Source organism: Nicotiana sylvestris, chromosome 2, assembly GCF_000393655.2.
Source record: "Nicotiana sylvestris chromosome 2, ASM39365v2, whole genome shotgun sequence".
Classification (NCBI taxonomy): domain Eukaryota; kingdom Viridiplantae; phylum Streptophyta; class Magnoliopsida; order Solanales; family Solanaceae; genus Nicotiana; species Nicotiana sylvestris.
The window spans coordinates 65,553,659-65,570,143 of NC_091058.1; the positions used below are offsets into that span (position 1 = coordinate 65,553,659).

The 16,485-nt window shown below is 36.8% G+C and overlaps 1 protein-coding gene across 1 annotated transcript; it reads left to right on the forward strand.

Annotated features, from left to right (window-relative positions):
• Nucleotides 1–1,288: 1,288 nt before the first annotated feature.
• Nucleotides 1,289–15,624, forward strand: LOC104231014 (potassium transporter 11-like). The gene is made up of 8 exons (XM_009783936.2): nucleotides 1,289–2,163; nucleotides 3,076–3,301; nucleotides 5,869–6,114; nucleotides 10,312–10,362; nucleotides 10,512–10,772; nucleotides 10,868–11,035; nucleotides 13,269–13,523; nucleotides 14,531–15,624. The coding sequence occupies exons 1-8, from the start codon at nucleotides 2,026–2,028 to the stop codon at nucleotides 15,574–15,576; spliced, it is 2,391 nt and encodes a 796-aa protein (XP_009782238.1). The 5' UTR covers nucleotides 1,289–2,025; the 3' UTR covers nucleotides 15,577–15,624.
• The last annotated feature ends 861 nt before the right edge of the window (nucleotides 15,625–16,485 follow it).

A 16,485-nucleotide genomic window follows, 5' to 3' on the forward strand; every position in this document is an offset into this window, starting at 1 on the left:
CTAACGAATTGATAGATAATTTTTAGGAAAAATTTCACAAAAGAACAATTGGGCTCCCTTCTTTTCAATTTTATAGCCCATATTTCATTTTACAACCAAATAGCCAAAAATAATAGGTTAATACTCAACATTCAACTCCATTAGGTTCTCGAAATTACTATTTAATTTTAAAAAAAGATTGCTTAAGCTTTTAAGTTAATTTTTGAATCAGTAACTGTGACTCAAATATTAGTTTAACAAACCAAATCTATTTGGGTGGTGAAAATTAGATTTTTAACAAGCTTAAATATGTGGGTTTAAATTCTGAATTTGATTTTGTGAGAAATTTGGAGTGGATATTATTTAGACTTATTAGAAATAGTATAAGGATGTTGTATATAAAATTTGAAGTCATTTAATGGAGATTTGGACAGGTTTTGAACAAGAGTTGCAACTGAAAATCGTGAAAGAAGTTCGTCTACAGATGTTTGTATAAAGGTGTATAATAATATATAAGATGTGTTTATGCAGTCATATATATTATTATACAAGATTATACAAAAACCTGACTTCGTCTTCTTCCTTGCGTCTTTTCTAAAATTTAACTCAAATCTTGCTCAAATCTAATCCAAATCACCTCAAATTTAAATCTTGAACTCTTTTTGATATTTTCACTCAATTGAAACAACACCCAATCCAAATAACTAATAAACTCAAAAAATCCTATTCTCGAAAACAAAGCTTTGAATGGCCTTCAATGGTGGACTTCTACTCTTCAATTTTCTTATATTACAACTAGGTGACACAGAGGGAGAAACAGAAAATACATGGCCCCTTGAAGCATATGCAAAAGATGCGAGAAGAAGAGAGAGTGAAAGCAATGGTTGTGAGAACATATGTTTAGCTCCATATCTTTTAGAAGCAATGGTTGTAAGAACACAAAATTTGAATTTGCTAGTGCTTTAAAAATATGTACAATATGGGCTAGGTCGGGTAAAACTTAAAAATATGAGCCATCTTTTGTTATGGTGTGAAGTCATGTGTATTTTATTGTAATGTTTTTTAATTTTTAAAAATTTGCTGATTGTAAGAATAAATTTGACCGGATAGTATAATACTAGGTGTAAATTTGAATAATATAAAAGTAGAGGGGGATAAATTTGGACATTTTCCCATTAATCAAATAGTGTTAGAAAACGTTAGGTGACATCTCTTTTCTCTGTCCGCCACGCCAGCAGATCAAACGTATCCCATTAAAAATTGAAATTACCGTAGCTGAACCCACCCATAAATAAAAAGAAAAAGAAAAACGAACACTTCTCTCTTTCTCTAATAAAACCTTCTCTCCAGAGAGAGACAGAGAAAGAGAGGAAGAAGAAGATGAAAGAGATGTAAATTTTTCTGTTTTGTTCTGTAAATAAATGCTTCTTCCTTCCTCATGGGACAACAAAATAAATAGGGGGAGAAAAAGAGGAAGTGCCGCAAACTGCACAGGAAATAACAAAACGAAAAAGAAAAAAAACTGATTTCTTTTTGTGCAGCCATTGTCTCGATCTTTCTTCTCCCTTTTCTGTCTTTTGTGTCGGTTCAAGAATTGGGTTTTCCTTACAGTTGGATTTGTTAGAGTTCAAATTGAATTTTGAGCTCTTTCTTTTGGGGAAAAAAAGAAAGAAAGTGCTTGATTTTATTTAGCTGAAGAGGTTTCCAAATTGGCTTTCTGATGTTCTGTGTCTCATACTGATGGGAAGCTGTCCCCACTCATGACAATTATTGCACCAGCTTTCTGAATTTAAACCCACAACCAAAAAAAAAACGAATCTTGTTTTAGATTTATATGACTGGTGTTGTTGAACTGTTTCATTCCCAATTTTGGCCTTTGGAGAAAAAAGTTACAAAAGCAACTTTCTCTTGGTGGGTTGGAAGTTAATCAGCTCTTTGAATTGAATTGAGTGTTCATTTGGTTTATTAGAAAGGTTTGGGTGGTTTGCATGTATGTTGTGTATTAGGTTTGCATAATCTTGAATCATATTTTGTTGTTTAAAGAAGATGGCTTCAGCGTTAGGGATGGGAATAGATGAAGGAAGTGGGGATGAAACTAAAGGAGGGATGTGGGAATTAGACCAAAAGATTGATCAGCCTATGGATGAGGAGGCTGGTAGACTCAAAAATATGTATAGAGAAAAGGTAAAGATGTGCCTTTTCTTTTACTAGTACTAGTACTAGTATTATAGCTACCTCTCTCTTTTTGGACTTTCCCTTTTTCTGCTTGCTTTAATGATTTTCTTTTAAGTCAAGGGACCAGTTTGCTGGATGTAATTGAATAGTCTTTTCTTCTCATTCATCTTGATGTTGGTGGAGGGACTCAATTATTTGCTTCTTTCTTGATCTTATGCATGATTAATTTGATATCCTAGTCTGAAACTGAAAACAAAAAAAGGAATAGAGATGTTTGAATCAGAGGCAGATCCAGTATTCGAACTTTATGGGTTATACTATGGGATTTTACCACCACTAGTTTAATTTACTTGGTTCCAAATAAAAAAATTGTTCTTACTTAGAAGCTTCACATACAGAGTTCCAGCCACAGTTACTGAGTTACCCCTAACTCACCCTCTACATCAGCCCTTGGTTTGAATCGTGAGTCTTGAATAAGTGCGTCTGCCACTGGATGATTGGTTAGCTAGTCAGTTCAACCTAGAGCATGATTCTATATTCATGTCATGTATTTGTCTTTCTTCTCTTTTTTCCCTATTTTTTGGGGTGGGTAGGGGTGGGGGTTACACGGAGAGTAGGCTGTGGAAAGGTAATTTTTCATGTTGAAGACTTGTTTACTTCATCTTTATACTCAAACGCAGTTGATGACCAACAGAGGAAAGTTGACTTACTACTTATCTGCAAATGTCCTGCTGTAAGAGTATTTTGACTTACTATAAGAGTTTATGATGCCGTGATTGTTATTGCCTTATAAATAGAAGAATGATCCCATAGTTGTGAGTATTCGGTTGATCACAAAGCTGAGTAATTATGAGTCCATTATTGTTTGTGACTTGTGATCACTCTTTCTGCCCCTGTCCTGATACAGTTGTCTCAATGCAGAAATTCTCGGCATTGTTGCTTCTGCGGCTTGCTTTTCAGAGTCTAGGTGTGGTTTATGGAGACTTGGGAACTTCTCCTTTGTATGTGTTCTACAATACATTTCCCCATGGAATTGATGATACAGAGGATGTCATTGGCGCCCTTTCATTAATTATATATTCCCTCACACTTATCCCTCTCCTCAAGTATGTTTTTATTGTTTGTAGAGCGAATGACAATGGCCAAGGTAAGCTACTTTTGGAGTTCAAATGTTCAATTCTTTCATCTGATTCAGTTCTTTATTCTGCGTTATGCATGTCTCAGGATTTATTAGTTTGCATGCTTGCATGCTGAGCAGCTTTCCTGTATGAAATGTTTATTCCAGTGGTAGCTGTTAACTTCGGATATAAATACTGCTAAGGCATTGTTGAAAGAGAATGTTGCTGGCTTAAATTGATTAGGCACCTTTTTGTTGGTTGGACAGGGTTGGTTCTCTTTGCTCCTTTGTCCAGTTAATGCAGTTTAAAGACCGGTCAAGTTGGAGAGAACCCTTTAATTCTGGGTTAAGCTGACTAGGCAGTGCAGCTCTGAAAATTGGGTTCAAGCAAGTCAATACGCTTGTGTGTGCTTGCGTATCTGTCTCTGTTAGAGTTAGAGATAGAGGATGAAAAAAAACACGGAAGATATGTCCTAAACCTTACCCACGTTATGTACTCAGTTAGTTTTTTTGAGTTGCTTTCTTCTCGAGAAAATTAAATCAATGGTGGGGCTGCGTTTATGTCCAAGAGAATGACATTTTCTGAACAGAATCCCATGGCTCAATTAATGCTTTATAGTTAAAGTGAAGAAGAATCTTTTACCTTCTCTAATGTTATAATTTGTTGCCTACAGCTTGAAATGGATTTCAGATATGCCATAGCATACAAAGTTTCTTACTCTTTTTCCTTGTGTGTTTGAGCAATTCATTTTTGGTTAAGATTGTGGAGTCTTCATTCTTGAAGCAATTCTCATAAGATGTAATGACTTTAAAATTCGGAAGATGAAACAATTGATCCTTGAGAACTTTGGTATGAATGCTTCTGCATTCTCTTATTCATCTCTTAGTTCGTTACTGGGCTATCGCCAACCCCCAAAATACCTATTATAAGACCATCAAGGTAGCTTCTCAATTACTAACATTTGAAAACATAAATTGCCCAATTTCTAACATTGAAGAGTGGTGAATCACATAGACCTCCCATGATTGTAGAGGTTTTGGTTCCACGCGAGGAAAAAAAGAGAATGGAAGAGACGTAATGATGACTTGGTAATTTGATCAATACAAGACACCTATTATAGGCATCAAACATATTACATAGATAATACTTGTCCAATGTAGGACATTGGCGAACTCTTAGAAACTTAACACTTTTAATATTCTAACTCTAACATACACAATTTTAATGTACCGAATCATAGCCTTATATAATCACCACCTAGCTTCAAATGAAAAAAGAATTGCTTCAATGGAGGATGAATGGAGAGAACTTCTAGAAATGCAAGAACTTACTAATATCCTCATTCATGTTGGTTAAAATTTTATGCAAAAGACAAAAAAATTTCTTTAGAAAGAAGAGGAGAAATTGTACTTTGAGTCGATAGAAAGTTAATATGACTAGCAAGAGCCTCGCAGTCCTGTTGTGATTATAGATCTCAAAACCTTTTTATCCTATATGTGAGGTTCAAACCTTGACATCACATAGACAACATCAAGCATCTTCACATAAAGGCTTTCCCCTCCTGTTGTGATCAAATCACTGCATTTAAAAGTTCATGACGTGAAGATGTGGAAACATAATTTCCTCAAATAACCTAAACAATCTCTTGCATCAGCCCTAAGGCAAAGAACAGTACCAAAACAGGTCATGCGTCTTATTACACTTTCTTGTCCTTGCACATAGGTGCCCCAGTCTGTTCTGCCGACATGAGCTACTAAAAGTTGCTGAGCAATCTGCAGAAGCTTTTTTTCTTTGTTAGCATTTACTGTTGTAGTTGCTAATAAATTTTGGTTTTTATATCTGTTTAGAATGACAAAGGTTTCTTGAAAATCTGTGTTAGTAGGTGGTGTGGAGATATTTGACCTGAAAGCCTAAGCTACAACCTTCTCTAACCTCTGGATCTCTTCAAATTATCTTCTGTCATAGACCATTTATGTCCTTCATAATGGTGTGTGTTTCATGAGGTTCTCTTCTTAGCACAATATTGAACCTTGTTATTTTCTGTTCTGCAAAATCTCCATTTACAGAGACTTCTTCTATCTTACCTTTAAATAATATTTAGTTCTCTCTCTTTTTTTTTTTTTTTTTTTTTTTTTTGTATTTCAGAAGGAAAAAAGAAAAGAAAGAGCATAGGATAAGCATAAAAAAGTTGCACTAGTTAAAAATGTAGAAAGGGCTAATGGGTGAAGGAAAATGTTAGATTGTCTTGCAATTTAGCAAAATATATAGTTGTTTCCTAGTATACCTTAATATCACACGGAGTTACTATATTTTGAATCTAAAGAACAGTTTGTTTATCAATCGAGGTTATTTATTTACTGTGACAAACCAATCACTCTAATGTTGACTGTGTTACAGACACGTCATGATCTAAAATTAAATTAAAGGAATTTTCTTGCATTCATTTGATATTGTTGTTTAGTTAACTTAATTTCCCTTGCCTTCATGTGCTTTACATTTTTTATTAATCACGTTACATAACTATATAGCAACAAAGATTTGTTCACTAACTAATGCGGGAAACACTAAAGATGATAATTTGACTTTTGTCTTTTAGGCGGGACTTTTGCTCTTTATTCTTTACTATGTCGCCATGCTAAGATAAAGACAATTCCCAACCAACATCGGACAGATGAGGAGCTGACAACTTATAGCCGTAGCACATTCCATGAGCATTCATTTGCTGCAAAAACAAAACGATGGTTGGAGGCATATTCATTCAGGAAGAATGCACTTCTTATTATTGTAATTGTTGGCACTTGCACGGTAATAGGTGATGGAATTCTCACTCCGGCTATATCAGGTACCTTTGTTTGAAGTTTGTCTTGTACTTGTCATCTTGTATCTACTAGACTATTAGGTTGATAGAAATTCACTATTCTAGTTTCTGGTAAAAAACTTTGCCTAATAAATTTCTCGAAGATAAAAGCTCATATATTTAATTGCAGAAAAAAATCAATGATCGGATATGTTTCTTGAAATAGATGCTCTCTTAATATCATGATGGTTTACTATATTGTCCATCTAGTTTCGGTAGACCAGATCATTTCAATCCAAAAAGACCCAGAATTTGTAGTATTATCTTTCCCGAATGTTTGTTCCCATATGCTTCAAAAGCATACAATTTGTTGATGAAAATGCTGGTCAAATTGCCAAGACTACATGACGTGCATTCCCAACTGCTTTTTATTTTTTCTGTAATGACCAAAGTCTAACTATAGCTGCCCAAGCTACTCCTAGCTTGTTGCTTTTCATCCTTGCTCTCTTGCTGTACAAAAATTATCTCAGTATAAGGCTTATTGTTGAAACAGCATTGGTTTTCGGTACCAAACGTTCTTAACTAATATCTGAAAATTTTATGCAGGAACATGTGCACCTTTTAATAATGGATAGAATTTGGATTAAGGATATGTATATATTAGTAATACCGGTATACAACTACTTAATTTTGAAATTGCATTCTTTTTATAACAATCATAACAATCCCTGCATTGTTACTGGTCGTTTAACAATCCATGTTACCATGTATTGTAATTTCTGCATCACTAATCCATGGACCAAACAACCCCTAAAGCTTAAGCCGGAGTTTTTAGTGGTTAGAAATTCCAAAAGACTTTTAGTGAGCTTACATTAGGTCCGGTGTTTATTGGAAGTCTTTGTAGTACATTTAGAGATATGTCGGTAAAATATGTAGACAATTTCTGGCATTAGAGAAATATTGACTATTGGAATGTAAAGGATACAAATGGAGCAAAATGTAATGTCTATAGCTACATCTGCCCGAGGAGGGACACTAAGGCCTCATCTGTTTTTTTTTTTTAAGATTAAGTAGGTGTTTGGACATAAGAATTGTAAAATTTGGAAAAATGGTAAAAAAAAATTCAAATGAAAATGGTATTGAAATTTATAGAGCTGTGTTTGGACATAAATTTCAGTTTGGGTTGTTTTTGAAGTTATGTGAGTGATTTGAGTGAAAATTTTGAAAAATAGCTTTTTGCAGTTTTTCAAATTTTTTCAAATTTCCAAGGTGCATCTTCAAGTGAAAATTGGAAATTTTATGAACAAACGCTGATTTCAAAAAAAAGTGAAATTTTTTTGGAAAAATCTTCCATCAAATTTTATGTCCAAACGGGTACTAAGGTGTCTGAATCTGAATGCATATCTGAATATCAAGATGTGTATTAAGATTAAGACATTTGAATCTGAATACACTACTGAATATTAAGATGTGTTTTAAGATCTGAATACTAAATGATTAAGACTGTTTGTTTTTAAAACATCTGAATATATAGAATTTATCTTTATTTAAAAAGTAATAAACATAAATTCAAAGAAAATACTTATCTATATATATATATATATATATATGGTAGTTGGTGGCGGTGATGGCTAACAAAGGTGCTTGTGAGTGTCGACTAGATGGGGGTAGTTGGTGGTGATTTTGGTTGATGGTGGTGGTTCTAGGTAGTAGCTAGTGGTGATTAGTAGCGATAATAATTATGGTTGAGGATGGTGGTGTGGGTGTTGATAGTTAATAATGGTGGTGTGGGTGTTGATAGTTAATAATGGTGGGTGGTGGTGGTGGTGGTTGTGATTGGGGAAGATGATGGTGGGTGATGGTAGTTTATAATGGTGGGCAGTGCCGGCTATAGTTATTGATGGTGATGGGGTGGTAGGTGGTGGTAATTGAGGTAGGTGAGTGTGTGGTTATGCTAGATGATGATGGTGGTGGGTGGTGGCAGCTATGGTTGAGGATGGTGGTGGTGGTAGTTCATAATAATGAATGTGGATGATAGCATCTTAAGGAAATTAAGTCTTTGTTATAGATCTTAATGATATAGACCAATTAAGTGGTTGTGAAGTAAAAAAAACACACTTAATGATTAAGATCTGAATATTTAAGATTCAGACTTTAAAAACAAAAGTACTTAATGTTTGAGATCTGAATGATTAAGATTCAGACCTCCATAAAGTGCAAAAAAATGAGGCCTAATAATGCAATTCTATGTTACATCAATCCCAACTATTTTATAAATATAAAAAAGTTAATAATCAATTGAAAGTTTTTTTTTATGGTGTTGCCTAAAACCTATAGGAAATAAGGTTCTAATTGCTGGTAACTAGTTGGAAAAGTTGCTCGAAAAGTGGGCAGAAGAATGTCCTCAGAAAAACATATTGTTGTATGACGACAAAGTGCTATCCAAAAATAGCCGGTTTAACAGACACAATATAATTGGAACAGTCATTGGAAATATGCTTTTGTTCGGGCAGGCTACATAATGGTTGCCCGCTAGTAACCGAAAATTTCTTGTCTCTCTACCAAGATAGTTGATGGTCTAATACTATGCAACGAAATATGAGAAGAGAAGATATGTAGATGATTTAATAATTTTTATCATCAAAATACAAAATAAATTACCCAATAATTTGATGTATACAGGACACTTATTTATAGATGTCAAACATCCAATGTGGAATTGTATTTAACTTAAAACTTTACCACTTTCAAACTTTTCTAATCCTAAGATTTTAAGCTACCATTTGAACATCCAATATATACTCCTTATGAAAAGAATGACGGGAGAATTTAACTATTTAATGTATTCAGAGAACGCTGATGATATAGTTCTGATTGATGAGACGCGAGTGTTAACGAGAGGTTAGAGGTTTGGAGACGGTCCCTTGAGTCTAAAGCTTTCAAGCTGAGCAAGACTAAGACTGAATACGTGGAGTACAAGTTCAGCGGCGTGCCGGAAGAAGCGGACATGGACGTGAGGCTTGCCTCTCAAGTCATCCCCAAGAAAGGGAGCTTAAGTACCTGGGGTCGATTATACAAGGGGATGGGGATATTGACGAGGATGTCAAGCATCATATAGAAGTGGGGTGGATGAAACGGAGGCTAGCGTCTGGCGTCCTGTGTGACAGGAAGTTGCCTCCGGAACTTGAAGAAAAGTTCTATTGAGCGGTGGTTAGGCCGGCCATGTTGTATGGTGCAGAGTGTTGGCCAGTCAGGAATTCTCATATCCAGAAGATGAAAGTTGCAGAGATGAGGATGCTGAGAAGGATGTGCGGGCACACTAGGCTGGATAAGATTAAGAATGAAGATATCCGGGTGAAGGTGGGCGTGGCTCCCATGGAAGACAAGATGCGGGAAGCTAGGCTTAGATGATTCAGGCACTTGAGGAGAAGCCTGGATGCACCGGTAAGGAGGTGTGAATGGCTGGCTTTGACGGGTACGAGAAGAGGTAGAGGGCGGCCTAAGAAATATTGGGGAGAGATGATGAGACGGGACATGGTGCGGATGCAGATTTCCGAGGATATGGTCCTTGATAGGAAGTTGTGGAGGTCGAGCATTAGGGTTGTAGGTTAGGGGATAGGAGGCTAGTATGATAGTGTTTTGTTTTAGGCTGCTAGTGGCTCCAGTTGTGTTCTTAATACTTCATTAGTCGTAGGTTAGGCTGCAGTATGTTTAGTGGCCCTTTGTGTCCATATTATTCCCTTACGTCTGTAGTACTGTGCCTTTCTTACTGCTTAGTGTTATTACTTTGCTCTCTATTTTCTGGTTATTGCGTTGCTAGTGTTATCTTTCTGGATTCCTTTGTTGTTATTGATACACTGTCTCTTTCCTTTTTGTGCTGAGGGTCTACTGGAAATGGCCTCTCTACTACTCCGGAGTAGGGGTAAGGTCTGCTTACACACTATCCTCCCCAGATCCCATGGGCTGTTGTTGTTGTAATGTTTTCCGGGAACGATCCCTTAATCTTTTTAAAAGTAAAATCTATGCATTTGGAGATTACATAAAAAGTATTATGTGCCACATTTTCTATAATTGAAAAATATTTAAACAAATATTAAAAAATGTAGTCAAGAGGTAGTTATGGTGTCATACGGAGTGTGTGAAAGCCTATAAAGATTTATTCTCTATGTTTTGATTTACGTTTCTATTGGTTCTTATATCTTAAGTTTGTAACAAAGCACTTATTCAGAATTTTTTTCTCAGTTCTTTCAGCTACTGGTGGGATCAAGGTGGATCATCCAAAGATGAGTAATGGTACTATTCTACTTTTCTTAATACCACCTTTTTTTATTTCTTTGTTGATCCATCTCGGTTACTTTTTTCTATTTTAATCATTTACCCTGACTTTGTTCTATACTTTGATGCTTATAAAAAGAAACTAATTCGGGAGCTTTTTTATGCAGACGTAGTGGTGGTTGTTGCAGTCATTATATTGGTTGGTCTGTTTAGCTTACAACACTATGGCACAGACAGGGTTGGTTGGCTGTTTGCTCCCATTGTGCTGCTTTGGTTTCTATTAGTAGGAGGTATCGGCATCTTCAACATCTGGAAGTACGATAGCTCTGTTTTGAGGGCTTTTTCTCCTGTGTACATATATAGGTATTTTAGGAGGAGAAAGAAAGAGGGTTGGACATCTCTGGGAGGAATAATGCTCAGCATTACAGGTTTTGTCTTCTTCGTTTTCCCTTTTCTCAAACATCTCTTTTGAGTGCAAAGAATGACTGTTTGAACTCTGATAGTTCCTTGCTGACTACTTCAGGGACAGAGGCACTTTTTGCTGATCTTGCTCATTTTCCAGTGTCAGCAATACAGCTTGCTTTCACAGTCATTGTTTTCCCATGCCTTCTTTTAACCTATACGGGGCAAGCAGCATACCTCATGCAAAATAAGGAACATGTTGTCGATGCATTCTACCGTTCTATTCCAGGCATGTCTTGATCTCTTAACTTTAACATTTGTTAACTCTATTCGTTTTGGTCCACGGTGGTGCCAAAAGGATTAATGAACTCTAATGAGTAGTATGTCAATAGAGCTTGGATGCAGATTGGAATATATTTTCGTTGTCAGCTGACATCAAAATAGCCTGTACCTAGCTCTAAACTTTTTTGTGGCCAAGTCCCTAGCTTGTCTAAATTTCATCGTTAGAGAGCATAATCTATGAAAAGGAAGCAGTAAAGAATCAGAAAGTCAATGGACTACCGTGACAAAGTGAGAGAGCTAAAATGGACTTGTTGCAAGTAAGACTGAGTTGGTAGACGGTCCGTAAAAGGAGAATCCAAGACCAAGTTTTGCCTGATGGGTATTTTCCAGTTTCTCTAAAATGTTCGTTTACAAAATTCTTACGCTTGAATCGTGCACTGACTACCTTCTGAAGCTAAAGACCTTTTCCCCTATAAATGATAAATTCAGAGAGGCAGTCTTGATGAGCTGTGCCCTTAGGCCCAAAAAGTTACACCTTAGTTGAGTTATACATAAAGAGATACCTCAGTGCGCCTCCTTCTCCTGAGTTTGCCTTTGAGAATTAGTTTTACAAGCTAGATTGAACTCCTTGTTTTCATTGTAATAGAGACTGGATTGTTTTTATATGTCAAAATGCTTGTTCATGTCACATCAAGATTGACATTGGATATAGATTAAGCTTTAAAAGAATCCTTCCAACTATTCTGTATAACGTGGAATATCTTTTCTACATCAAAAATTCAGATGAATTAAAGAAGAGCTCTTTACTCTCCACATCCGACTGTCGATTCCTTCAACACTCTTCTATTCCTTTCTCTCATTATCGGCGAAAAAACACAAAGACATGATACTTTCCACAACTCATTTTTCCTCGCTTCCAATCTCCAACTCACCACAATTTGCCACAATTCTAGGGAGTGCCCAGGCCACATCAAACACGGCATACACCAAGGATATAACTCTGTAGTAAAGCTACAATATAGCAATATGTGGTTGTATCTTCCCCCACTTTCCTTGCAGAAACAGCATCAACTCACAATTATCATTCTCCTCAAATTTTCTACCTTAGGTTGAGCACTTCCACATCACAATCAAGTGAGAAAGCTGCTCTTGAGCACTCATGTCTTCCATATGTGGCTGTGTTAAATTGTGTGACCATTTCATATAAAAGCTTATGCCGTCAGATAAGGTACATTTTTATTACTTAATTATATCTTCAACACACTCCTTCACGTGCAAGCCTGTTTCATTTTCACGGGTCATGGAAGTTCTTTTTGATAGTGGTGGCAGTGAGACTCAAACCAAGGACCTGTGCCTGTTCTTATACCGTGTTGTTGTTAGAGAGAGTACACTTTTATTTACTTCATTATATCTTCAACAGTCTCCACACAGGTCTTGAGTCCCTCCATCACCCCCCCCCCCCCAAACAACACACACACACAAAAAAAAAAACTTAATCGAGAAGCTCTTCAATGATGACCCTTTTCAAATGCTGTCTTCTTCTCCAAAGTAAATATAACTGTAGATGTTCTGGAAAAATTCATTAATGTGATTCCAATTCCAATCTAGATGGGTCTTCTGAAAGATATTTATTACACTTGACATTCATCATCTCTGAGGAGATCTGATTGTAGCCTGCTTATCGATTGTGATAAAATATAGATGTGAAAAATCTTCTTTTGAGGTTGAGTTCCCACACCAAACATCAGCAAAAAAAAAATCCCTGTTGTCATCTCCGAGTGTGAAGCCAACGAATCCAAAGAACTCATTCCAACACTGTAATCCATTCTTTTTATCCAGTCATTTGCCAGACATATAGGACCTGCTCCTTCCGAGGAAATAATGACGCAATTCTACAATTTTTATTTATCATTGATGACTGCTCAAGGTCTCAAGGGTAGTTGTCAGGCCCCTGGTTGGGGCAGGCACTTTTTTGTTATCTGCTTGTTTTTTTTTTTTTTTTTTTTGGGGGTGGTGGGGGGGTGGTTGTGCTTTTGAACTATGTATATAGACCCCACCCCTGAGTACTCCTTTACAGAACATCAGGGACATTCTTTGATCATTTTCTCTACTAATGTGACCAGTTGAAACCACTTCTACTCGCACAACTAAATGGAAATTTTTGTAGTAGTAAAGCTGACACCAGTGGCTAAAGTGTGAAGTTATAATGTCTTTGACAAATCGTCGTTTTAGTAATGCAGAAAGCATATACTGGCCAGTTTTTGTCATTGCAACTTTAGCTGCTATCGTTGCAAGTCAAGCAACCATTTCTGCTACATTTTCGATAATCAAGCAAGCTCTGGCACTAGGCTGTTTTCCAAGAGTTAAGGTTGTACATACGTCAAAGAAGTTCCTTGGGCAGATTTATATTCCTGATATAAATTGGATACTTATGATTCTTTGCATCGGTGTCACTGCTGGATTCAGAAATCAAAGTCAAATTGGCAACGCATACGGTGAGTACGTGTGTCGAATATAATATTGCTTGATTTTGTTTGACTTTTTACTGAGAAGCAAGTGGGTTCACTGAATGAAACTGGCTCAGACACCATCATTATCCCCCCCAAAAAAGAAGACTGCTCTGAACCATTGGTTCAAAGTGTGTTCGTTGAAAATTCACTATCTATATAAGTAAATATATTCCACGAACAAAAACAAAAAAATTGTGTACAGCAAAGACTAAACCACTTGACAAAATGGAGAGCTGCGGCATAGCAGCAAAGTGGGTTCACTCAGTAAAGTCATGTGTCTGAGCCTTCAATGTAGCTCTTTTTCTCCATCTTCTAGAGAAAGACCAAATAGGTTTATTATTTGTGAGTCTGTTTATGACCAAATAAATTGTTTGTCTACTGTGTTATAGGTTGCTAAATTAGTATTGTGATTTAAAAACAAAGGGCAGCCCAGTTTACGAAGCATCTCGTGTTCACGCAGGGTGTGGGAAGGGTCGCGCCCCGAAGAGTGGGATGTATGCAGCGTACCCTGATGCAAGTATCAGTGGCTGATTACACGGCTCGAACCCGTGACCTAAGTCACACGGAGACAACTTTACCATTGCTCCAAGACTTCCCTTCAAATTAGTATTGTGATTATTGATTACAAAAATAATGCATGAAAATTAAGAAATGAATAATTGTTAAAGTAAACATAAAATTCAAAATTAAAATGCTTTGTTCAAAGCCTCTGAAAGTTGGGTCATGGAACAAAATGATTGTTCTGTTCAGTAGATTAATATATAATAATATAAAGGGCGATGAACAAGGGAAAAACAGAATACTAGGCTTGCTGCCCCGGTGCCCCCTGCTGCTCGCTATTGCTTTGCCACACTTGTGCAAATCCTGGTTCCCGTTACTTTCAATGATTCTGTTTTCTTATCTATTGTAGATTCCTGCGTTTAGCATTTACACCATATGTTGGAACACCTCACCTTGAAATGTACATACTAATGTAACATTTTCTTGAACAGGAACGGCAGTCGTGATAGTCATGTTGGTGACCACGCTCCTCATGACCTTGATAATGTTACTAGTTTGGCGCTGCCATTGGGTTCTTGTCCTTATCTTCACTGTCTTATCTGTGGTGGTTGAATGTACCTACTTCTCTTCTGTGTTATTTAAAGTTGATCAGGGTGGTTGGGTTCCGCTTGTGATTGCTGCAGCTTTTCTTGTCATCATGTATGTCTGGCATTATGGAACTGTGAAACGATATGCATTTGAGATGCACAGCAAGGTGTCAATGGCATGGATTCTTGGGCTCGGCCCCAGTTTAGGACTTGTACGTGTACCGGGGATAGGACTTGTCTACACCGAGCTGGCTAGTGGGGTGCCACACATCTTTTCTCACTTCATTACAAATCTGCCAGCTATACATTCAGTTGTGGTATTTGTCTGTGTGAAGTATCTTCCAGTTTACACAGTTCCTGAAGATGAGAGGTTCCTCGTGAAACGCATAGGACCCAAGTCTTTTCACATGTTCCGCTGTGTTGCAAGGTATGGTTACAAAGACCTCCATAAGAAAGATGAGGAGTTCGAGAGAAAGCTATTTGATAACCTCTTCCTTTTTGTTCGGCTGGAGAATATGATGGAAGGCTGCTCTGACTCCGATGAATACAGCTTATACGGACAGCAAACACAGAATTCAATGGATTATTTAGTGCGAAATAACGGCAACTCAACTACAGGAAATAATGACTTTACATGTTCGACGGTGGAATCAATAGTACCTGTGAAATCTCCCACTCAAGGAAGCAATACAGTCACATCATCGTTGGGCCGTGAGAGCAGCCAGGCAGAAGTGGACGAAATGGAATTCTTAAATCGTTGTCGAGATGCTGGGGTTGTACACATTCTTGGAAACACTGTAGTTAGAGCAAGGAGAGACTCTAGGTTCTATAAGAAAATTGCTATTGACTATATATATGCGTTTCTTAGGAGAATATGCAGGGAAAATAGTGTGATCTTCAACGTACCTCATGAGAGCCTCTTGAACGTTGGACAAATTTTCTATGTATAAAATTTTTCGCAAATGATCAATCGAAGATATTATTGACTTGTATAGTCATCAGTTGGCTAGCGACGGATTAAGTGTTTTTGTGGATCTTTACAAACTTGTTTTTAGTTTTATGACCCTAACTCTTTTTTATTACATAGGAGATCAGATTTATCGTTTACACATAAGAAATCTAAAAATGATACATTTTTAATTTCAGGCCTATTTCCTTTGCAAAGCATTGCACATTCCAGTAAAATATGATTTCTTTCCTACTTTTTCATGTCCCAAAATGAATTAAATTTTGGATTTTTGTGTAGTAGAATTTTTATACAATATCATTGCAATTTAACCGCTTTGACATCACAAGTAGAGAGAAATGGTGTAGGCTTTGACATCAAATTGGTGGATTGAATCACTGCAGTTTAGGTAGATGAGGTAAAACATAGGTTCAGACACTTTGGTCTAACAGAAACATAGAGCACTAGGAGGATACAATCTTTATTAGAATGTTTTGTGGATTTAACCAAGTCATCTTTAAGTTGAAGAGATATAGGAAGAAGATTGAAACATCTATTTGTAAGGCCCGTGAAAATTTCTACTCAAAAACCCGAATCTTATAGTGTCAAGTTAGGATCATGTATTAGAAATTCATAAAATGCGGACTGCATAGTCGCTGCAGAACCAGATAGTTTGATGGTTAATTTGAGGTTAACTATGCTGCCAATTATGCGATCGCATAATCAATATGCGGGCCGCATAGTCATCGCATAATCCCTGGAATTTTTGTGAGAAGCAGTTCTGCGATGCATTATGCGACCGCAGAATAGGTATGCGGACCACATTTCTGTCGCATACCCAGACAGTTTGTGCAGGTTTTGGGACCATTTTTGTGGTCCATTTCGCGGGCCGCATGTCCATTATGCGATCGCA

Bases quoted from the DNA above. Each gene is read 5' to 3' on its own strand.
- LOC104231014 (XM_009783936.2), top strand. From the start codon at position 2,026: ATGGCTTCAGCGTTAGGGATGGGAATAGATGAAGGAAGTGGGGATGAA. The intron at 10,363-10,511 runs GTACTATTCTAC...TTTTTTATGCAG, and splicing joins TCATCCAAAGATGAGTAATG to ACGTAGTGGTGGTTGTTGCA. The intron at 10,773-10,867 runs GTTTTGTCTTCT...TGACTACTTCAG, and splicing joins AATAATGCTCAGCATTACAG to GGACAGAGGCACTTTTTGCT.